The sequence below is a fragment of the Nyctibius grandis genome, chromosome 4 (genome assembly GCF_013368605.1).
Source record: "Nyctibius grandis isolate bNycGra1 chromosome 4, bNycGra1.pri, whole genome shotgun sequence".
Taxonomy (NCBI): domain Eukaryota; kingdom Metazoa; phylum Chordata; class Aves; order Nyctibiiformes; family Nyctibiidae; genus Nyctibius; species Nyctibius grandis.
In genome coordinates this window covers 7,530,218-7,554,007 of record NC_090661.1, presented here as the reverse complement: position 1 = coordinate 7,554,007, position 23,790 = coordinate 7,530,218, and the positions used below count along the sequence as shown (strand labels likewise).

The following is a 23,790-nucleotide window of genomic DNA, read 5'->3' as shown; positions in this document are numbered from 1 at the left end:
CCGGGAGAAGAGAGGACGTGGTAAGAAATAGTAGCAGGGGTGAGATTTGGAACTCGGAGATTACTGGCACCAATTTCCATAGTTATCACTCTAGACCTTTATCACACTAGACCTTTATCAGGCTTAAAGTTTCCTTCTCTCTTAGTGTTGGGGGTTACTATATATGTTTAAACTTACAAGGAAGGTATCTGAGGCTATGTGCCATTCTGCTCAGGCAATTCATGGCTAGGGAAAAAAATGCATAAGAGGAATTCAGTTCCTTGTAATAACATGATACAGCTGGAGTGATTCGGTTGTCTCTTTTAGTAGCTAAGAAAACTCTCTGTGGGCTGGGTTATTAAAAGGAATTTCCTTACAGGGCTCAGGAGATTCCTGGTATCCAAGTTCATCTTGAAAGACTATAATGGAATGTTTAGGTTTATTTAGAATAATAAATTTAAACGTGGGATTCAGAAAATAATACTGGAAGTTCATAAAGACCTGCCTGAATATTTTTAGTTGACTGTAATTCCTGTTTGCGTTCTCTGTGTACTCTCTTTAAAGATTTCAGGAAAGGACTGTGGAGGTAGTTCTGAAATATGGTACCTAGTGCTGTCAGGTGTTTATCGGGATGCTTCTAGCAGTGGGGTTTAATTCAGGGTTCAGATTTCTCCTCTTCTGACTTAGAAAAGGAAGAAGCAATTCCCAACAAACATCAGCATTGCCATCCAAAAATATTTTTAAAAATACCTTTGAATATAAAACTTACTTCTTATACTTAAATGTTTACAAGTAAAAGCACGAAACACGATCACAGGGTATAGTTTCAAAAGCAGCTAATTGCTTTAGCACACTGGAGAATGTTACATTCTCAGAGTTATCAAAAAGCTGATGTCCTGCTTTTACACAGCAGTCCATGCTTCTAAAACCTTTGGGATATTTAAAAAATATTTTATTTCTTTTTTTTTCCTTTCAGTTTACTTTCCTTGTGATTATTCTTGCTGTCCCTGCTTATTATTTTTTCCTCTTATCATTATGGAAATTTATCCACGTTACATTAGTATGGGTAGTCAGTTAATTCTGAGTCCCAGTATGTTTTGGAGTTTACCAGTAATGTACTCAAAAATTATAGTTTTGAAAGAAAGTATTTCAGTTCCATATATAAAAATTGAGAAGTTATATAAAATATACTATATTCCAGAAAGAAAATAAAAATAGTTATCAGAATTTTCTTGTTTATGTATTTGAGATTTTTCTTATAAGAAACGCGCTGATTATCTTCCTGGAAGACAGAAAAAAGGAGGCATTTGGAGGGATTTTTTCAGAAATACTGACTAGGCTTTATCAGGCTGCGAGATAGAGGGAGGCATCTGCCTGCTGCTTGTGCATGGTAAGCCTCAAAGACTTGCATTTAAAAATGAGAAAAATAATGGGAACAAGTTCAGAGAGGAGAGAAACAGGAGAATATTTTTGGTGATTATACGTGTTTCCTGATAGATTTGTTTATTTGTTTATCTTAAGATAGGTAGGTAGATATTGGAAGTGTATCCTGACAGAGATGTGTATTTCAGTCCTGGGGACAGAAGAGGAAGTTCTGCTGCTCACGTAAAGGTCCCTGTCAATAAGGCAGAAAAATTTGGGGCAGAAACTAGGTCTGGGTCCTGTATTCATAATTCTCATTTCCTTTGGTAAGTAGTGAAGAATTGATAACCAGACTTGTCTCTCTTTTAAATAAAGATTTTATTTTGTCTGGAAAATCTTGTCCTTAGCATTCGCTGGCCTCTTGCAGTGTGAGAATATATGTACATGAAAATACCAAGACGTTGTCTGTGATAATTATGATTAGCTTAATTGCTTTCTGTATAATTGTTTCTCAAGATGACCTCCTTTTTGATGGCTTTTATTCATTTATTTTAGGAAAAAAAAAGACTTAATTGGAATTGTAAATTACAGAGACCAAGGGTACATTATGGGAAGTAGGTCCAGATCTGTTCGTATCAGACAGTGACTGTTGGTTTTTATATTCTTAAGATTCATGGAGAAAAATAATTTAAATTGATACAATATGGGAGCGCACAAGGTAATATCAACAACCAATATATTATTTCAAAATCTAGTGAGTTTCTTTATAGAGGATTAGGTTATATAGTGTGGGGGGACACTGAAAAGAAAATAGAATTGTGTATTGATGCCTTTAGAAATACTATTTGAGGGCAATAAAATGTTCTCTGAAATTCCCTCCTGAATGGAGAAAATGGAGTTTGTTTGCAGTAATTGCATTTTGTAGCATTTGCTTTCACACTTTCCAATATGAGTTAAGCCAATTGGAACCTCTGATTTCGTTTTGCTTATTGGGAAAAGTACCATGTAAATTGATCTGTGATGCATTTATAGAGAATGCTTTGAAAATTTTGAAATAGAGATGGCTTTTTTTTATTAGATTTAGATAGTATTAGGGTTCATTTCTGTATTTTAGCCTAATGTAATAGTAACCAAAAAATGTTCTTTTTCAATTTAGTCTTAATCAAGTTCAAGGAGAACATTTCTGTTTAGCCCCACTGGCACTGTGAAGGCAGAGTTTATGTTCCCATTCTCAGCCTTGATATTCAGAGTTCAAGACCTGAGCTATTCAAAACCATACCGAGCTGAAATCGATCTAAAACTTGTCAGCCCTGGTACATCAAGATCTTGATTGCAAGAGAAAATGTAAAATTCTCTTGGAAAAAATATAACATTTTTATGCATTTGCAGTATACGTGCACTATAGACCTTAAATTACGGGGGGATAGAGGCAAATCTCATTATAAGTGTAAATATGGGGTAATTCTGTTCACAGGAACACCCTTCAGCTCTGCCAGACAAAAGATGTTCTTGCCTGAAAGCCTTATATATTTTCTCAAGTGAACACTGTTTCACTTAAAGGATCTCTTTGAAAGTGCACACATCAGACCACAGCAGTCATGGGAGTCCTTTCCATATTGCTTTGCTATGGGAAAGAGAAGAGTAGCAGGAACTACCGTTTCTGCAAGAAGCATTTTTAAAAATGGAAGGGGAAAAATAAGGCTATTGCGTTTTCCAGGGACAGTGTTATTGTCAGAATTTGCTAAATTTAAAGGGAAACTTCATAGCTGTCAGCTTTTTTGATTTTTAAGTTAGGTGATTTTTTTTTTTCTTTCCTCTGTCTTTTAGGTTACATAGTTACAAGCCTGAAAAGAAAACTTTTCCAGGGACTAGCAAGCAGAGAAATCCGTGCTCCTTCTGTTTCAAATTTCATAATTTTAGAGTCAGTTTGGGGGACTTGTTATGCCTACAGTTGGCCGTGCTGTGAGCTGCAAAATCTGGAGGGTTTTTTTGGTTTTGAGGTTAGACTAAACAAAAACTTCAGATTCTGTCTGTTTCAAAACAAATAGATGTCATGTAGTAATTGATAAAACTTTAGTGAAGCTTTCCATGTTTCAAGAAAAAAATGTTTCAATAACAGTAGCCCAGTTAAATTCAAAACAACTTTGAGATCAAAACCCAACACATGTAGTGTCAGAGTAATGCTAGGGGAAGCCATGGAGCACTGAAGTGAAACAAAAGATTGTCACTTGTGTTTTTTCTTTTAACAGAGAGGAGAAGGATATTAATCACAAACAGTTACATTAGAATAATGTTATGGTTGAGACATAAATACATAAAAGCAAGGAATTGTTACGAATGCAGAGCATTGTTAAATCAGACCCGTAGTTAAGAAGGTTCTGCAGTATCTATGGCCCCATTGCAGGGTTCATGCTGCACTCGGCGATGTTACGGCCCAGTGTTGTGCAAAATTCACTACATTTACTTATGGGAGAGAGAATGAGTGGAAGCACTTGGTATTGGGTACCGCTGATTCTGCAGTATCGGACTTCTCCTAAGTGCCCGTATAGGTTAAGTAGCACCTGTAGCTGCGGTGGCTCGGAGAGGACCGTATTTGCTGCAACACCTTGGCACTACACGGCTGAGTTACAGGTGCTGAGGCAAGATGTGCTCGATACTTCCTTGCTTTCATGGGTTTATGACTCAACCTTGGCATTATTGTAACGTAGTTTTTTGTGTTTAATGTTTCTTAGACTTGGTTTTCCATTGCCAGCATGGAAGAAATCCTAATGCATGAGTTTCAGAGGAGAAGGTAGCAGTCTGAACCTGCTGTGTGGCTCGATCCGCAAGTGTGAGTATTAACGCTAGAGCTGTCAGGCCTTGTGGAAATTAATGAAGCCTGACGGTTACAGAGGGAAAGGTCAGAGGCAGAGCTTGCACTCACCTAATGTTTCTGTTTTGTTGTGTCTAACAGCGTTTTCAACAAAGGGGAGCTTTAATGTACAAGCTTTAGATTTATCACAGGAATTCAAGGGTCTCAGCCTTTGCTTCTCCCTTTGCTGTAGTCTGGTATTTTCTTTGCATAAAGGCAAAACAGTTAAAACTTTCACTCATCTACTCCTCTTGCTGTGTTGCCCATGTGTGTTTTGCCTTTATTTTTCCTTCTTCAGAATTTTTCTTTTGTCATCTGAACTGGTAATAGTTTAAAAAGCTGGTGGAATACTTTTCATCAAGAAGATTTTGAGAGATCTTGTACTTCAGTTCTTTGCACTTCTTCAGAAGCGTGTTCTGGTTTTGTGTACATTCTGTCTTTTATTTGCCTGCTTTTTTGTTTTTAATTGTTTCATTCTGTAGATTTCTACAGACCCAGAGAGGTAAAATGCATAGAAATTTATGAATTATATTTTCAGCCAGTATGTTGGTTGACATCAGTTTTAGCTGTTCCATTGAGGACTTTTTGTGAAGGCTGTTTGATTAGAACAGTCAGAATATTTTCACAGTCAGTTACAGAATCACAGAATGTTAGCGATTGGAAGGGACCTCGAAAGATCATCTAGTCCAATCCCCCTGCCGGGGCAGGATTGCCTAGACCATATCACACAGGAACGCGTCCAGGCGGGTTTTGAATGTCTCCAGAGAAGGAGACTCCACAACCTCTCTGGGCAGCCTGTTCCAGTGTTTGGTTACCCTCACCGTAAAGAAGTTTTTCCTCATATTTAAGTGGAACCTCCTGTGTTCCAACTTGCACCCATAGACAGTTGGTCAGTCTCATCCTAAAAAAGATGTTTTTCCTGCCCAGTTTTAGATCTCAGTACCTGCAGTTGATTGTTGGTGAGAGAAGTCCAGCTTATCATATGAAAGCTTGAGTCTATATAACTGTACTTATACAGTCTAACTCATGTGTTGCTGCCGAAGGAGAAATCAGAGCCATTGAGATATTCTGTCTTTCTTTTAAAAAGCTGAAAGGGGCCTCTGTGTGTTGCGATTGTGCCATAAATGCTGGGAAGAGAGAGTAACCATGGCCCTGAGATGCAGCAGGCTGTCCATGAGAAACCTCTATGAAGAGTTACAGAGCTGCTGACCAGTAGCAGGTTCTGCTGATTGCCCTCACCTGCTGCCCATTGGTGGGCAGCTTGGGCAGCTGCAGCCGGACAACTGATAGCAACCTGTGCTGCTGTGGGGACTGGAAGTCCATAGGAGCTACACAAGATCTGCTCCTTCAGTGGTTATCTCTGGACATGTATGTGGTTGGTTATAGGTGAATGCTCCTTGACCAGTTTTGCACTTTTGAAGCACGTATGATATACCATAAATTCGAGATGATTCACTTGCACAGGCATCTCACTTGTACAGATTTCCCTCTTTTTGAAGGGACTAAGATTTGTGCTTCAAGTTTTCTCAGCCCATTTCTCAGCATATAGCCAAGGGGTCTATGAGGCTGCGAAATGGGCATGAAAATGCTTCACATGTCATGGAAGCGTTGTGTGGTTTGAATAGTTCATGCATGGGTGTGCATATTCAGAGCTTCACATCAAAAGCACTTGCATAGCATTTGTGTGTAAATACAGGTTTCTATCACTGTATGGACACCTAGTATCACATTAATTCTTACTCCCCTACTTCCCTGTGGGTTTTGTAGGTAACAGTAGTTGAAAAATAATGTGTTTTTCTATTTTTATAGGGACTCAGCAGTTAACATTCATTGCCAGATTCCTTTTCATGTCTGGCAGCTGTACAGAACTTGGGTTGTGTAACTAAGTTGTACTCATATGAAGCATGCCATTAAAACGGGAATAATTGTTCAACAGATTAAGGACTCCTAGGATCAAGTACTGAAGATGAATGTAAAAAAACACTGGAACACCTACTTACGTAGGTTAAAAAAAACCAAACTAACAACCCTCCATCTCCCCCCAGCTTCCCCCCTCCTCCCATGTAATAGGTGTATTTAAAGTCAGTCTGTTGTTCAGCTGACACTTTAAAGTGATGTCAGTGGTTGCAGCTAGCAAAAGAAGTCCTACCTTACCGGCGTTTGCAAAGCCTCGTTCCTTTTTTGCTACATCAGTTTTCAGCTGGATCAGTTTCCTGATCCACTGTGCTCTGTGGCCACCAAATCCTTGTGTGGGCAAAGAGGTGTGGTGGCACAGGAGCGAGGATGAATGCCTGTGGGACAAAGGTACGTGGGACTGTAGCTTGAGGGTTGACTTGTTAAACGAGAAGTCACAGAAATCTTCTGAGACTCCGAGATTAAAGTATTTACTATGAACAATTCCATTTTTACAAGTTACTCTCAGTTAACTATCTTTGCTTTTATTTGAGCAGGAGTGATACTGACCTTTTGTCTTCCAGAAGAGAACAACTTGTCTAATTGCTATATTTTCTTGATCAGTGATGACGTTGTGCCCTTGCTTCTGCTGTCGAGGGAGGATGTTGAAAAACATCTTAGCCAAAATAATATAAATATATACTGAAGATACACATGCACGCACACACAAGCACACCCTGTGTGTGTATACATACATAAATATATAGGATTTCAAATACTCCAGTATAAGTGACTGTAATTCAATGACTTGGTGCCCTGATCATTTTTAGTAGCTGTGTCTTAGCTTTTTGATCTCACCTGTTAAACATTTAAGTTTTTTTAATTTATACTCAGTTATTACCCTGGGAGTTGGTAATTGGGGTTTCTGAAGTGCTTGTCCCAGCAAACAGATCAAACTCTTCCTAGTTTGAAAAGTGATCCTTCTATCTCTTTTCTAGATATTAGAATGAATAATATTACTGATGCATGATGGAAAATTTAGTTAGGAAATTAGACTAATAAAGACCAAATGTAGCTAACAAAAATTTAGTGAAGGAAAGTAAGGAAATGCCCTTCAACCTGTGTATTGTGCTGCAGCATCTCTCTGTACAGACAGCACGGATGTAGATATGCAGAGATTAATCTGGTCAAGATGAAACTAAAATATCACAGAGCAGGAGGTTTTTGTGTGTGACTGTTTATGCTTCCATATCAAGCACAGAAGGTCAGCAGATTATAGACAAAGGGCAGGACGGACAAAAGACAACACGCCGAAATATTTCATAAATTGTATCAGAGGGAATGACTGTTGTGCACTGCCACAGGGCCCTTCAGGAAGGGAAAACCTGAACGCAATGAATAAATAGCTAATCTGATTGCAGGTAATTTATTACTGTGATTAGTGCTATATGGTCTTTCCTCAGGGAAGAGGAAAGAAATGGATGAGAATTCCTCTTGCTGCTCCCCTTTACTTGGGCCTGACTTTTGATGTGTTTGCATTTCGATGGGTGGTATTGCTCATCACTAGCTCCAGAGCCAGCTCCGGGAAAGGAAAATGTGACTGGTTATAACGTCAGGGAACTAGATGGGGAGCCAGGTCAGACCTTGGTGCCCATCCTGTGGTGGATATTAAAGTAGGTACAAATCTGGAGTGAAGCACATCTTGTCTCATTGCTGGGTGGAGCACCTGGGTCTGTAGCCGTGATATCCACAGCCAGCACTGGTACTCTCTGGCTCATAGGCTATGGGTGTGCAGTGCCGCCGAGCTAGAGCTTACGGGTGGATGTTGACTAACTTTATATAACGTGTATAATGTTACATTTATAGATTTTATTAGTCCCGGATGCCACCATTGGTTTGTTTTTTCACGTCCATTGTCTCTTCAAAGTAAGCCCTCTTTTTCAAGGTATCAAGATAAAACCCCATTGACGTCAAGCAAAAATGTTCCAGACCTAATTGGACATAATATCAGCAACATGCGCTGATTTTCAAGTCTATCAAAATAAATGGGAGAAAGTGTAAAACTTGGACATTTATGAGATGAGAAGTTTTCTCTGCTAAAACTGGCAGAAACCTGAATTTAACTTCTCCATCCTCCTTCTCTGAGGATTTTATCACATCTAGCTTGTTTTGGGGGATTGATAGTTATGACAAGTGTATCAAATTTCATGCCAGTGGTATCTTTTATGTTTCCTGAGAGAGGAGAAAATAGCAATTTTACCTTGTGCCCAGGAGTCACAGAGAGCAGGAATTGTGGGTACCTGCCACATCGAGTTTGTAAATAAAAATGAATTGCAGAGCAGCAGGTAGCAGAGATGGGGAAGGAGAGGGAAGAGGGAAAGGAGTGAGGCATAAACTGTAGAAAAGCATTTATTACATCTCCCCCAGCCTTTAATCTAATGCAGCGCTGCAGAGTGTTATGAATATGTATGATCTGCGTTTTGTTCAGATGTGAGCTGTCTATGAAGATGTCTGCTTATTTTTTTCAGGGGATTTGTAGCTTTTTGGTTTTCTGTCCAGAATTAACTTAATTTTGCAAAGATGATGTTTATATACGTATCTTGTGTAATTCCTGTTTCCGTGCTGTAAATATTGAAAAGCAGAGGGTTTTGACTGGTTCCCCGTAAATCTTAACTTAGGGGAAAGTTAATCTTCTTGTAAATACACAGCTTTACTTTGAAATTTACTTTTAAAAAAAAAAACCCACAAACCCAAACAGTTTTGAAAGTTGAAAGACAAGTTTTAAACTAGCAAAGCCACATCTATTTAGGAGAACTATGTTAACGAGAAGTATATAGCATCCGATTATGTGTTCCTCTGGGCAGATGTTGGGAGTACCAGAACTGGAAGGTGGAATCATAGATTTCCACATATATTTTGCTACCTTTATGGAAAAAAAACCCAAACAACCACAAACTCAACAAACCCAACCTTTTCTAAATGATTATTAGGAATAAACACCAAAATGAATGATGTGGTGTAAGACTAGGAAATCAGGCTTGTGGTGAAGGCAGTAGAAGTTAGCTTTAGAAGTTTGCAGCACATATAGCTGCAAACTGTATGTGATTTTTGGCAAGTCACAGTGGGACAGATTTTGTAAAAGAACTGAACTTCTGTGAAGACACCACATTTTTAAGGGAGCTCGGCACGCAGTACGTTTATTTGGAAGATCTGGCACTGATTGTTGGTACCAAGTTCTTGAAAAATCTGTCTCTGAACTCTGAAAATCTGGTTCCATGGGCCTGATCCATTCCTCCTTCCAAACAACGGGAATAGTTGTCCTGAATTGGGGTGATCAAGCCTGTATTCTTTATCTGTGACCCTCACGGTAAATGAATTAACCACATTTCCTTTTTCCTGCCTTATATCTTATTTGCCTGAGTTCCACGGTTTCTTCTATATGTGTAGTTCTTACAGAAATCAGATACTACCATAAACTGAATAATAAAGTGAAAGTCCGTTGCAAATGAATTGAAACTTTGGAGAACAGACTAGGCCTGGAATAAATGCCACTTGAACCCAAATTAATCCAAATAATGGCATAATTTAAAAAACAATAGCACCTGCAGCCTAATTCAATGCCCCATGCTGGTACCCTCACGACATACTTGTGAGGCGTGAATTAAGTGGTAGGACTCAGCGTCAAGTCTTAGGCTAACCTAAATCGGTGTGTCATCAGCTGAAAGCAAGGGAGCAGGGGTGGTTTGTGCCGCCTTTGGAGCTGGTTTGGTGCCTGCCAGCTCGTTCTGTTTAACTCTGCAGTACACGCTTGTTATTGCGACATTGCTTTGTGTGACGTTCCTTTCATTTTAACACAGTTTCATTCAGTGGAAGAGAAGCGGCATTAATAACTTCTGCTGAACATGGAGATGCACGCAGATCTTGGGCATTTCATTCTGTCACTGCTAGCTGTCTGCTTATTGTGCCGGCAATGCTGGTGTGGGAGGATAATGTGCTAATTAAGTCCTCTTTTTTTGTTATTTCAGGAAACCTACCATATGAATATAAAATAGTGATTGCTGGGAATCATGAACTGACATTTGATAAGGAATTCATGGCAGACCTTGTTAAACAAGATTACTACCGCTTTCCCTCTGTGTCCAAATTGAAACCAGAGGACTTTGACAATGTTCAGTCACTCCTGACAAATAGTATTTACTTACAAGATTCAGAGGTAACAGTTAAAGGATTCCGAATATATGGTGCCCCGTGGTAAGTCTCAATTTAAACTTTCTTTGCTGTTTATTACTTGAACCACAGCAGGAATCATTCCTGTTGAAAATGCATGAAGCTGCTTTGTCGCATTGCCCTGCAGAAGAGTATCAAACTTAGATGTAAGCCACCCTGAAACAATTGCCACATTTTTTTTGTGGATAAATAGGGTATATTTAGACATGTGTTGAAATAAGACAATGGGAATTGTAATTATTTCTATTCTGCCTGCTGAATGCACTTAAAAAATTGTGGAGTCAATATCCACTCTGTGCTTGTGGATTAACTGCAGTGGCATGTTAGTATGCATTAGGGAAGCTCCGTTTTATTGTATGCTGTTTAGGTATTTATATCTGCTGTGCTAATAGATTGGTATGGTAGCATTTAACACTCACACAGCATGAGGTACAAGGCAGCAGGTGCTTTAGACATTGTTTCTGATCAGTTCTAGGCGTTGTTTTCTTTTGCTTGTAAAGTTGTGATGACAAAATTTCAAGCCAGTTTTGATCTCATTCCACCCTTGTGCCAAAAAAATTGCTGTCCAGTTTTGTACTAAGGAGACTTTTCCTTTTTTTTTTTTCTACATGTTGTTTAATTGTGATGCGTGATACCTCTGTGTGGAGTCTTGGGTAGCACTTGTTTTAAATTCTCATGCTAACAACAGCCACAGAAACCTGAACTTCAGTGATGGTGATAACCATTGTGCTACTTGGCATTCTCAATTGTCAGCTGAAAATATTTAGATGCTAATTTATGCACACCTATAAGAAGGGTTTATTATAAGCTTATAACTTACATTTTTGATGTTAGGCTTGCTTTAAAGGTGGAAGTAGGAAAGGAAGAGGGAAGGCAGGGGTTGACCCAAAGAATGAGGCAAACCTATACAGATAATAGAAATTTTCCTCTTCATCTCATCTCTATTGACTGTTCATTTGGCCCTCAGGCCTTGGTGATTCATACACCACCACACACGTTGATGCTTCTGACAGTGCTTTTTTTTTTTGTCATGTTGTGTACGTTAGTGCTGGCTAGGAAACTATGATCTAGCTCTTGTGTCTCACATTCTTGACTTAAGCTACTAATTTTTTTAATTTTGTTCACAACCTTTAGCTAGTAGTTTAAATCAGTCTGACACTGCTTAGCTAAAAAAATACTCTAAATCCTGCAGTATCAGCTAATTGGGAAAGATGATCTTAATTCATGTTAGGAATCATCTCTTAAAGACATTTCAAAGTAATTTCTTTAGTAATAGCAGCATATAACACGCAGAAGAAGACAGGGCACGTAAGGCCTGGGGTAGCGTGACGTGGGTTTGAGAGTTGCTGCAAGGTGAGCAGCTGTGTGAGCTGGAAGGTTAACTGCTAAGATTAAGATTGCATTCAACTTCTTTCATATGTATGTCTCGGACTCAGAGGGCTCGTACTCTGTCGGCATCCAATGATTATGAAGTGTGGGTGTCTTTTCAATTTATTTGGGGCAGATTTACCTGAACTCTGCTTACTGCGGAGCTGCTGGAGAGATCTGGAGAATGTGGAATCCAAGTCTAGGGAAGAGAGAGCTTGGTATTCTGAAATGGAAAGCTCTGTGATGTGCTTTTACATTTACTTTTATATGTACTGGCAAAACGTAATGATCTTTTCCCGTCCTTTGCTTGCCGAATCCATAATGGCAATATGTTATCCTTTTGTCTCCAGCTGCATTTAGAAGTTCTTTCATTTTGCAGGTATACGCATGGATTTAGAATGTTTGTTCTGAAATATTAAGGGATGGCACATCAAGGAACTGAGTTTTAAGCATAACAAGTGAATGGCATATGTATTCTGACCTAGTCATGGAAGACAAATCTTAGTTATTCCTCCATATAACCCACTGATAACTGGATTCTTCCAATTAGCCATCAATGGGAAATGAAGCTGGATTGGTAGAAAGACACGCTGAGCTCCAACCAAGTGCAGACTTCTCCTCTCTCTTGAAGGATGTTTCATTTGTGTTCAGCTGTGAAAAACTTGTCAAAGCATGTTTTGAGCAACTGTTGATGTGGAGTTGAGGCTATCATTTTGAATATAGCTTTTCAGATCAGCTAGTCTGTGTTTGGATCATAGAGATGTAGTGTCCTATCTCTCTCATAATGACAGTTCCTGGAAAATGTGAAAATTTAGCTAGTTTCTTGCATTTTAGTGGGTCTTTGAGAGGAAGGAAAACTCACATGAGATACTAGAAAAATCTGTTCCAAATCTGTTCTGTGCCTGGAAACTGAGACAGAATGATCAGACTGTTAGCACTTCTTAAATTTTTTTCTCCTTCCCCTCCAATCACATCTCACTCTACTACCATAAATCTTCAGATTACCCCAAAGGAGAAGAATTTGTGGGTGTTTTGTATGTATTTATGTCCTCCTTACCCCAATTGATTCTGTCACAGAACTGGAACACTGGTCATTAACCCAGAAGATGCTCGAACCCTAAAATGAGATAAGTTGGCATGTTCAAGTTATGTGCATTTTTGTGAGTATTTCCAGAGGGGAAAAAAAAAATCTCATTTGCTGATAAAGCTGTTGGGTTTAATTTAAAAAGAGGGATCAAACCAAGAATAACAGCTGTGATTCTGGAGGTTTCAACCCGTCGAGGGTTTCTAAGAAGTAATTGCCAGAATACTGGGAAAACTGGCTATAAGTCATCTATCTATTTAGAAAATGTAAATTGCCGACACAGTGTAACTACAGAAAAGAAATACCGGTCCATATTCATTATGTGTTATTACTCATGGTACATCTGAAAACTTTCTAAAGACCTAAGAGAATTCAAGTAGTGCCTCCTAACTTACAATTTAGTAGAATTTGTCTGTAGAAAATAACTTACAATACACGGGAGCATTCATGTGTATTTGCAATTGGAATGTGCAGTGGTGCATATCAACAGCCTCTAAGGAGCAGAAAATTTGAATTTAGCCTGATGGTTCTGAGAGTATTAAATGGCATTAGCTGGCGGGAGTTGAAAACGAGAGTATCAGCCCCTAAAGGAGAAAAGAGCAAGGGTGGGACATGAATCGTGTTTGGAGCTCTGCTCATTTTCAGAGGTGGAGAATGTGTCTGACATTTTCACACCTTAAATAGGAGATTCTTTGATGTAACTGGAAGGAGGAAAATGGCCAAAGATTTTCCATTTGGTCTATAGGTAACAATCCACAAAAACATTTCCCTCCTTTCTCTTCCTGCTGACTTTGCCCTATGAACCTGGCTTGTTTGGTGGGAAAATAATTGATAGTTTATACTTTATGCAGTCAGAACTCCTAAAGATTCCAATGGAAACATTTTCTCCTTTGGAAATTTGAGTTTGAAGCTACTTATTGAACAGGACAAAAAATACACACAGTAATGGATATATGAATTTTTAAATCTTAAAACTCCCTTTGTGAAGTATACATAAGCATAACTCATGCTAATGTATCTGTAAAAGAGTAAGGAGAGACAATCTGTTTTTACTGCAGCTTTGGGTGTTGAATATGTATAAGTGAATGCGTATAAGTTTTATTTAAATTCAAATGTTATTTTGAAATACGTGTGTTTTTTTACATTATATTTGAAATTTTTCATCCATGCTAAGGACTGAATTTACTATAGTATGCTACAGACGTTTGAATACAAATATTCTAGCGATGTCTGCTTTCTAATGAAGCTTTAACAGCATTCAAACCACCAGAGAACTGCAGTTAACTGGAGCCAGAATTTGTTTAAACCCTATTTTGACAGAAACAATTGTTCAGAAAACAATTGCTCTGTTTTATTTTGTTCTGCTGTTCAGCTCTACAGGTAGCTTTTTTGGTTTGTTTGAAAGACAAAAATAGTTGAAATGAAAAAGTATTCTGATAAACTTGATCTTATGTGCATAGAAATTTATGGCGGTTAATTTCATGAATAACGAGGCAATAGGCTTATTTGTAGATTTTAAATTCTGTTCTCCTTAAAAATTCCACAAAAAATGTCACAACCCATAAGTATATAATCTAATAAAGTAATAATTTACATTATTTTTAGCTATTCAAAGATATGGGCCAATTCCACCCATATCTATTGGAATGAAAAGTAAAACTGAACACCCAAGACTTTCAGCATATATATTTGTTTAGGTAACTATAGATGGATGAATCTTTTTGAGGCAAGAAAATGTTTAATATAAAAGCTAATTCAGTCTAAATCAATGCATTTTAATGGTTAACAGAATCAACTTTATGGAGATAACTGAAAAGCACGAACGTAAAAGATTAAAATTGATTATTTAAATAGTGACTGAAATCTGTGATTTGCATCATTGTGATGAAATCAATTCATCCTGAATGAAGCCGGGAATAAAGCTCTTCCCTTCTGACAGGAACAGCAGCATTGTTCAGCAATATCCTGCACATTTGTCAAGTTGTAGCTTGTTCAGGTCTCAAGAACAGAAGCACAAAGCTGGCCTCCCAGTTGCTTTTAATGAATACTGGTGGGTTTTTCCTATGTCCAAGAATTTGATCTGTAGGGTGATCCAGAGGTCAAGAACAAACGGCTCACTATCGCTCACCTCTGCGAAGCCAAGGCTTTCATTTGCTTTTTTTAGTAACTCTAGAGGAAGTGCCTTAACTCTTTTTCAGAAGCAAAATTTTAATTGGCATAGATAATGCAGCCTTAAGAAAATATAGACAATTTCAGTCATCTCCTTTAAAAATAATATTTTGTGCAATTTTTTCTTTTCTTTTTAGCCCAGTATAGATTTTGGGGGTTTCATCTAATGCTTTTGCATCAGTTTGAAATTATTTCTGTAACTCTGTTTCTTTCCCCACTTGATTTGAAATCCTATTTTAATACAAGTAGCTCTAAGTTAGTACCTCGCCCTTGTTCTGATCAGTGTTTTCAGACTTTGTGTTTATCCCGTCAGAAAAACTTCAGATGATGTTTTTTTTTTTCTTTTTTTTTTTCTTTTCAATTATAAGTTTTGTAATGCATCATGGATTTTGCTGACAGTCTTCAAGTTCTTGAAATAGCAAGCAAATTAACAGCAGATATTGAGCGTGAGGACTGGAAAACCAATTGGCAGCTCACATGATGGGATTCAGATACACTGATGGGTTGCGATGGATCTCATTGCTTTTATTTTCATAGTCCTAGTTGGCAATTAGCTTGCGCCTAGAAAAGGGAGGAATAGAAATTGGACTACTCAGCAAGAAAGTTCTTCATTGCTGTTTAGTAGTGAGGAAACCAGGGAGAGACTGGACAAGAACTGTTGGTGTTGTACCAGTTTTTCAGCAATTCTGGCGTTCATGCGGTAGAAATCAGCAACTGAGAAAAGTATTGGCAAAGACTGAAGTCTTGTGTCTCTGTGTTAAACACACCACCACTGTAGCACGGTTGTGTTTAAAGGTGCAGGCTTCTGTTTCATTTTTCTTGGCATTTGTCCTTCAAGTTTCTCATTTTAGGATTGAAGAATGTATTCCCCCCGGTCTAGAATTGCAGCGGTTTGTTTACATTTTTTGCCTTGTTGGGAATGTCGCTGATTTTTCTTCAGTCTCCTTGATATCAGATTCATTTCTAAGTAAAAAATTGTCCTCTTTACTCTTAAAAGCTTTTTTTTCTTTCTTTCTTTCCTTTTTTTTTTAAAATAAATAATGGAATGTTTGTAATTTTAAATATATTATCTCATAAGTAATTTTTAATACTATGATGCTAACCTGTCCTAGCTAATTCTATGGAAAGCTCTGCATCCGGGCACTGGGGCAAATCATGAAGTCTTAACCTTTTCTTCAGTCTTGGCTTCAGCAGGAATAAGAACTTCAGAGTATTCATTACTAGTGTAACACAGAAACTGTGTCTATTTGTGGTTGGAAGTCTAGCCAGTTAAAATAGGTATAAAACGGTGGCTCTCCTAACTATTTTGAATCTTTACTAGTGTGGAACCAGGGTTTGAACTCCTTCAGAGCACAACCAAACACATGATTGTGGGAATCTGCTCTGGGTGTCTTAATTCCTGCACTGTTTTCCTGGAGTTCAGTAGGCGCTGTGCTAAAAAGCAAAGAGCCAAGGCGAGCATGAGCTGTGCTGTTGAGGGGCTGATTATTTGTGGTGGTCTCCTGTTTGTAGATTGAAGTGTGGTTTGCTCAACAATTAGGTCATTTTGATATACAACTGTGCAAAGAAAACCCACAAGTTGTACTTGTTTTGTTTTGGTTTTTCTCACTTGCCAGCTGTCCAGGAACAAGAAGTTTGCTTTCCTTTTGCTGAACGCTGGAATAATACAGTGGTCAATGTGACATTTGTGTGCCCTGAGCAGGCTGAAAGCATTTGTACCCAACGAGGAGTTAGGAAGAGTAGGAACTAACTATAATACTACAAAACTCCTGAAATTTTCAACTCAGCTGCTACAGACATCATCTTGGGAGGAGGGCTGAAAGCTCTTAGAGAATGGGAGCTGAGGAAAGAGAAGGGGAGAGTTAACCCAATGTGGAGATACGTTGTTCCTTACAGGATTGAATTTGGTGTTGTGTGTTGATGCTTGCTTGAATAAAATCTTCCGTGTGGCTTCTTCATTTCACAACTCCTACTTTTCCATTTTCTCCTGCCTGTATGTGCGCCATACCTTTGTGGTGGTCTAGTGCAGAAGGGAAGAGAGACAAAACTGAAAATCCCATGCTGTTAAGGTTAAGTGAAAAATTATTTCACTTGAGGACAAACGCGTTCACAGTAGGAGAGTGGAGAAGTAAGAGACGGGCTTGAGCTTTGATGAGCTGACATCAGAATGGATTTTGCATTGGAGAGTGCTCTTTGAGCCCCATTACTTTCTTTCCTTCATTGCCCCTCTGTGCTACTCTGAGCAGGAAGAATTAGGGAGCAGCTGGATGCTTTGAGTGACAGGCAAAGAGGCTGTTGGAGGACGTGTGGGTGAGTGCCAGCCAGGGCCTGGCTGCTGAAGCACCGAGCAGGAGGTTCAGGGCCCTCTGGAAGAGCTGGTGAGCCAGAGAAACCAGGACTCCAGCGAGGAACTAAGTGAGAGACCAAGACTTTGCTGTAGGGGTAGGCAGACTACATGGGGGCTCTGTCACTGGAAGGGTGACACCCATCCAGCCCGATGTGCATGAACGTGTGTGTGTTTCCAGCAGGATATTTAGATCCAAACAACACCAATTTAAAAGCACTGGATGCATGAATCATTTTAAGTCAGGTGGTGTGACCCTGGGTGAGAAGAGACTACACGGGCGGATACCTTCACAGTGTGAGTGTCAACCCACACTGGAAAAATGTAGCCAAACCCCCACACTTCAGCAAGGTACCTAAAAGTGCCAAGTTTGGGACATGAGCACATTTCTCTGTTTCAGTGAGATTAGTAATAAGCATTAGTTAAATATGTAATTATCAGTTAAATACAGTTATACATATTAAAAACTTTGATTAATTAAGTTGTAATTGGAAAAATAGGGATACTTCCAATTGTCTTTACAAGATGTGGTGAAATGAATGAGATTGGGAGGGGTGACAGGGGAGAAGGTAGGTCTTGTGCGTACTGTCAGGCATGTGAAACAGGTGTAGTCTACAGGTGGCTTGCTTCATAGTTCATCTGTTCAGGACAAACACGAAAAAATTGGAAGAATTTACATTGCTTCAGGTGGAGCTGATGATAAAGCTTACATGATGTGATGGTGATAAAATGCAATAGAAATGGAAGAGAAATTATGTTTGAAAAACTGTACTTGGTTTTAATACAAAAGTAAGTCAAGTAACAAATGACTAGATTTTGTTAGCTCCCAGTGAAGGATAAGATTTCTCATGACTGTCTTCAAGATGATTTGGGTCATATTTATCTAATACTTATTGATCAGAACTCTAACTTTACCCTGACATGTGTATAAAATGCTTAAAGTAATTCACAGAGGCTATGAAATAAAGCAGAAATTGCACAAGCACTTCAAATAAGAGAACCCTGATCATGAATCTGAGCATAGACCTAAAGGTCAAGAGTGACAGCTACATTTGTCAGATTTTCATGAGAATCTGTTCAGTAGAATAGATCTGGCACCATATTTCAGAAGTGGTCAACACTCATGGATTCAGCTGAAAATCAATGAGACCACTGGGTATTTATAACCACCTCTCAAATGTTTAGGTGCTAGTCTATGTTATGGTTCATGTGCATGTAAAGTATGAGAGCTGCTGACATTTCTGACTCTACTAGTCAAATATAAAAATCTTAATATGGCTGAGAGCTATGTTTGTACATGGGCACACAGAGAGAAGGCTTAAGGAGTGGTTTACAAGCAGGAAGTTGTCAACAGCTTATCATTGTGCCTTCATAGACATGGCTGAGTTGCATACACCCTTGAGTAAGTACAGAAGGCCTCACAAGCTGCGATGCCGTGCTACATCCTCAGTTAATTTTGCACAGACAAGCACATCGTTTTATGGCCTGCATGCACAGTGTACCTGGGAGAAAGTAATGGGAGTTACCACTTAGTAACTCCATTCTATGTTCCTCCTCTAGCATTTCAGATAAATGCTAAACATAGTATGCTTTAATATCTGTGCTTCACTGTTTGCCTTGCATACTGCCATGTACGTCATGCTTGGAAACCTGGTGCCTGTGGCTACTTTGACAAAGGAAGTAATGCTTCCTAGAAAGTGAGCTCCTGATGATTTGAAATCATCTGACAAGTGTGTCATCGTATTTATTTTGCAAGTAATGTTGTGAGTACTTCAGTATTGTATCTGCAGATCTGCCAGCTTGTCTATCCTCTGCTTCTGGAGAGCTCTTGCCTTCCATTTTGATGCTTCAGCATCGTTTGCTGGATGGGCAGGACTGACAAGAAAGTTGGGTGGTCTGGTTCCTCAGAAAAACAAGCTTATTTCTGTATATGTGTGAATCAGTGTGTCTTACCGACAAATTCTGGTATTTGCAGTTGCTGACTGCCCCATTGAGTAAGTACCCTGAGAGTATACTTGTGTATTGCCTTAAAACTTCATGTAAGACAGCTTTACGTAAGAAGGAAAGGTGAATCTTTCAATCTCCTTTTCCTGTCACAGATTTTAATGCATCTTGTTTCCAAAACTGGGAATGTAATAAAAAGAAACTGCAAGAAAGGTGTTCTCTTTAACACCTCTCTTGGTGTTCCATCTGGGCTGCTTGGGACACTTCCATGTCCTGCATCGCAGGAAAATGGAGGAGAAAGGCAAACTGAGCGCTAATTCAAAAGCTGTAGTCATTAATTGTTCCTGGTTTTAACATGGGATGCCCCAGTACACTGTGATCTCTAGGGTTATGGGTACCTGAATTTGTTTTTTCAGTTGTTAGTAAGTTGGTCTCCCTCTTCCGTCTGTGAATGTAACACAGGTTTTATATGTGTTGAGAAACATGGAAAATACCATTTTAAGAAACAATGTCTTCCATTGCCTAACGTGAAGATCCTTTTTAATAAACTAGGTTTACAAGGGTCAAGAATGACATTGCTTGAGTTCTTGTGCGTATAGCACTGGGAAGAGGTTGAGCTTTTGGGAAAGCTTAAAAAATGTGGAAATAAGTGAAGTATAGATCACTCTGATAGAGTGCGGTATATTGTTTAATCTTTCTGTAGATAAGGAGGTATTCTGAAACATAAAGGATGAAATCCATTCCTCCTGGAGTCAGAAGGACTTTATTAATTCATTCAGGATTTCGGACAGCAGATTCCATGTGTTTAATGAAGCACCTGCACTTCTGGAGCTCTGAAGCAGGCACAGATGCAGCATTTTGTGTTGCCGTTATCTTCACTATGTTTTGTTATAGCAAATCAAATTGAATAGTTTCAAAAACAGAAAAATCATTATCCTCAGAGGCATGAAAAAGTCCCATAATTTCCCATATGGTATTTGCGTAGACACTCCACAGAGTTCATGCATAACTTCTAATTGTTGTTAAACATTAGTAAAATGCCAGGTAATGAAAAAATGCACGTTATCTTGCATTTTGTTTCAAAGTTATTTATTTGTAGGACTTTTCTCTGGCTGACTACTTTTTCTTCGGGTGGTGGAATCCTGCTCAGGGTCAGCAAAATCCCCTGGCCGGGATGGCACGGCCGGAGCACCACACCTCCTCGCAGGGTCAGATGGGACACGTGGGATCTCTGCTGGGTCTTAGCATCTGCTACCATATTGCACTGGCAGCAGTGTTCTGAGTAACGGTCGTTCATTATATGCCAATATTGTATTTGCTGATCCATGTCTGTATAACTGAAAAGTAGTCCCTGCAAATTTTATAGTTGCCTAATCTCAACAGAAATTTAAGCGATACTGAAAGTGTGAGGTGAAAGTATGCTTTGTTTCGGAGGAAGATTTTGTTGTTGTTGTTGTTGTTATTGTTGTTTCATAAATTTTGGAGTTAAAATACAGATAAAATATTCAGAGATGCAGAAGCTGATTGTCCATCTGGAAGTGAGCTGCTTTAGCACAGAACAGCGAGACCTCGCCATAAGGATGTGCCTTTAGCTGATAATTACTAGCAGTCAAACTACTAGAGTGTACACTTTTTCTTATTTATATTCCAGTCCTGTAACCTTCCTTATTCTCTTGTGCCTTTGTTCTATTAATCTACAAAACAGGGCTCGACTTGTGATTAGTCCTTCGAGGTTGTTTCTATTAATCAGGCTGCAAAACAGGTCTACTTGCATGTTCTGTTGCAAGTGCTTAATGTGCTTTCCTCATCAGTCCGTGGCACAGAGCTGCTGGGGTTGTATTAAATGGCAATGAAATCAGTGATGTGTCTGCTGCACTTTCTCTGTGTTTACATCTTGATTGTGTTCCTGGAGGATGGGGAAAAATAGAAAGAGGAAAATAATTGCAGTCCTATAGAAAATTGCTTAAGTTTATGGCTACACGTTGACAGAGAGATGACGGGCAGCTGCAGGACTTGTCCTGTCCCAGCAGAGCCGCTTGCATTTTGAATGGGAAAGACCTGCCCTGTATTTGAATGGAACGATTAAAATTCAGGCTTTGATCACAGATAGGGGGCTGAGTTTTAAACTTCTTATTTGTAGAGTTTTAAAAGATAAATCTATCCCCATAATATTTAGAGGGTCATTTAAGATAGTGCGTTTTTTTCTGAAGTAGGTAGAAAGCCAGATAGGTTTCTGCTGATGTATATATTACAAAAAAAAATCTCGAAGAGTTCGTGGAATATAAACAAAAATCCCCAAATTGAACTGTTCTGTAACATTTCCATTATTAGAACTTATTGTAAAATTTGAATAATAAGCAGCATATGTAGTGAGGAACTGACCTAGTTTCATTATAGAAGATATTACTGACTGTAAAAGTGTAATGGTTTATGCTTCTAATTAAATACAGTATTTCCTCCCTGTAGGAGGAAAGTATCTATTTTTAAAATGTATTAGAAGAAACAAACCAGACCCCTAGTTATTTTTCCTATCCTGTTCCTTTGGGGTTTGTTTTTTTTGTTGTTTTTTTTTTTAAAAAAAAAAAGTTTTTGTTATGTTGATTACGTATTTCTTCACCAGCTCAATGAAGTCTGTCACTGAACTAAAGAACTTGGGCTGCTGTCTGGAACAAACCCTGGCCCTGAGGCAGCAGGGTTTGTCTCAGCTGCTGTGCTTGCCTCTCACTGTCCTTGTGCCTTTTTTCTGTACGTGCCTCAGTTTCTTTAGTGCACAAGTTTAAATTACCAGCCTTCGCAAAACTGGCTCAGTCGTGTCTTCCAGTGAAGTCCACACCTGCGTTCTTGCTGGCTACGCTGCGAACTGGTCCCTCGCCGCTTTGTGCCATCGTTTAACCGCTAATTTGAAAGGCTTTGTGCTGCCTCACCCCCAGCTACAAACAGCTTCATTAGGCTGCTGTTTGTCCGGTCTGACCTTTGATGGCCCGAAGAGCAGAGTTAAATGCCAGCGTGACACCTCCCTCCCTGGGCTGGCGCAGTGCAGATGTGATGCCTTCGGCTGTGCCTTATCCCTGACACGACCCTGGCACGAACAGCCGAGCGAGCGCCTTACACACGCCCAAGTAACCTGTTTCAAAGCAATTAAGGAGAAGAGGTTCCCAGAGGTATGGTGCCTTGCAAATTCATCGCGCCCGCTCTTTATTGCGGTGGTTGAGGAGGAGCTGGGAGTCTGGGTTACCACCTCCTTCTCCCTGCAGCAAACCCGAGGTGTTACACAGGGCTAACCAGCTGAAGGTGCCCTGGAGTAAAGCCATTTCTCAGAGGTCTGCGGACTAGTAATGACAGTCACTTAAACAAATCAGTAATAGTTTGTACAGTCCAAGGTGGTTTTCTTTCCAATTCTAGCCATTTTTGGATAATGCTGTTTCAAAGCCACCACTGTGAAATTTCACATATATTGTTCTTACTAGGAATTCAGAAGAAACAGGACCCCCTAACGTGGTTTTCTATAGTCCCCTCTTGGTCATTTCATTTTCACCAGCTATTTTTACTGGGTTTTTTCTTCTTTCTTCTTTTTTCCTCCCTTCTTATCATTTCCCCAGTTATCAGAGAAATCACTCTTCCTGCATTGATTCATTTTGACCAGAGTCTGGAAGGCACAGAGAATCAAATTAACTAATATTTTACTTTTGCATGTGATTAATGCTAATGCTTACAAAGAAGAAAATACGTTACTGTGATTTAATTTTCATTCTCCAGTTGATTCCCAGTGATTTAATTTTGCAGAGGATTGTCTCTCTGCTTATTGTCTCTTATGGAGTCATTGAAGTTAGAGATGGAAAAGACCTATTAAGTCATTCTGCCATCGCAGCATTGTCTCCTACGCTAGATTTTTAAATGTTTTTCCCAGTTTTAATCAATGAAGAAAAGGAGTTGTAGTTAATTCCTGTAGAGATTGTTCCTTAGTATAATAGGTGTTACTAGTGGGAACTAATATTCTGCTTATATTCTTCCTATGTTCATTTCATTTTTAAAAAAACTCCAAATTGTACCATACTGGATGAGGTGAGCCTAAAGTCTTCTTGTACCTTTTGTGATGTTTATATTCCTGTATCTCTCAGACCCTGTGTCAGTTACATTACATGTTCAACCCTTGTAATCCTTTCAGATTTTCTTTTTCGCTCGTTCTTATTTCTGGTGAGGATTTTTTTAATTCCTGGGTGTTGGTTTTTGGTTGGATGTTTTTTTTTTTTAAAATCTTCACAAGAGGCTCAGAACCAAGCCCCAGTATTCTGCATGGATGTCACTATCTGTACATTAGATATACTTGGCTAGTTGATGTAGTATGGTGACTGTATGTTTCATTGCTTCTGCAGAAAGTCCAGACTTGCATCACAGTGTCTTTTTGATGTCTTGTGATAGATCCATGTATGTAGCCCAGATCACTTTATTCTTTTTTCCCTGTTCATATTGCAAGCTCATACATAATTTGTGGTCAGCTGATGCCCTTAGGTCTTTTGTTTTAGCTTAATGGCTTTTGGGTTTCTTCCTTTCACTGATTATTTATGTTTT

General features: G+C 39.0%; 1 protein-coding gene across 2 annotated transcripts in view; it reads left to right on the top strand.

Moving 5' to 3' along the window:
* MPPED2 (metallophosphoesterase domain containing 2) overlaps positions 1–23,790 on the top strand; it is a 108,684-nt gene that overhangs the window by 49,739 nt on the left and 35,155 nt on the right. For both annotated transcript variants that reach the window (XM_068399114.1, XM_068399115.1), the window contains exon 4: positions 10,111–10,336. In XM_068399114.1, the coding sequence (XP_068255215.1) occupies positions 10,111–10,336 (226 nt within the window). The remainder of the gene's footprint in view (positions 1–10,110; positions 10,337–23,790) is intronic.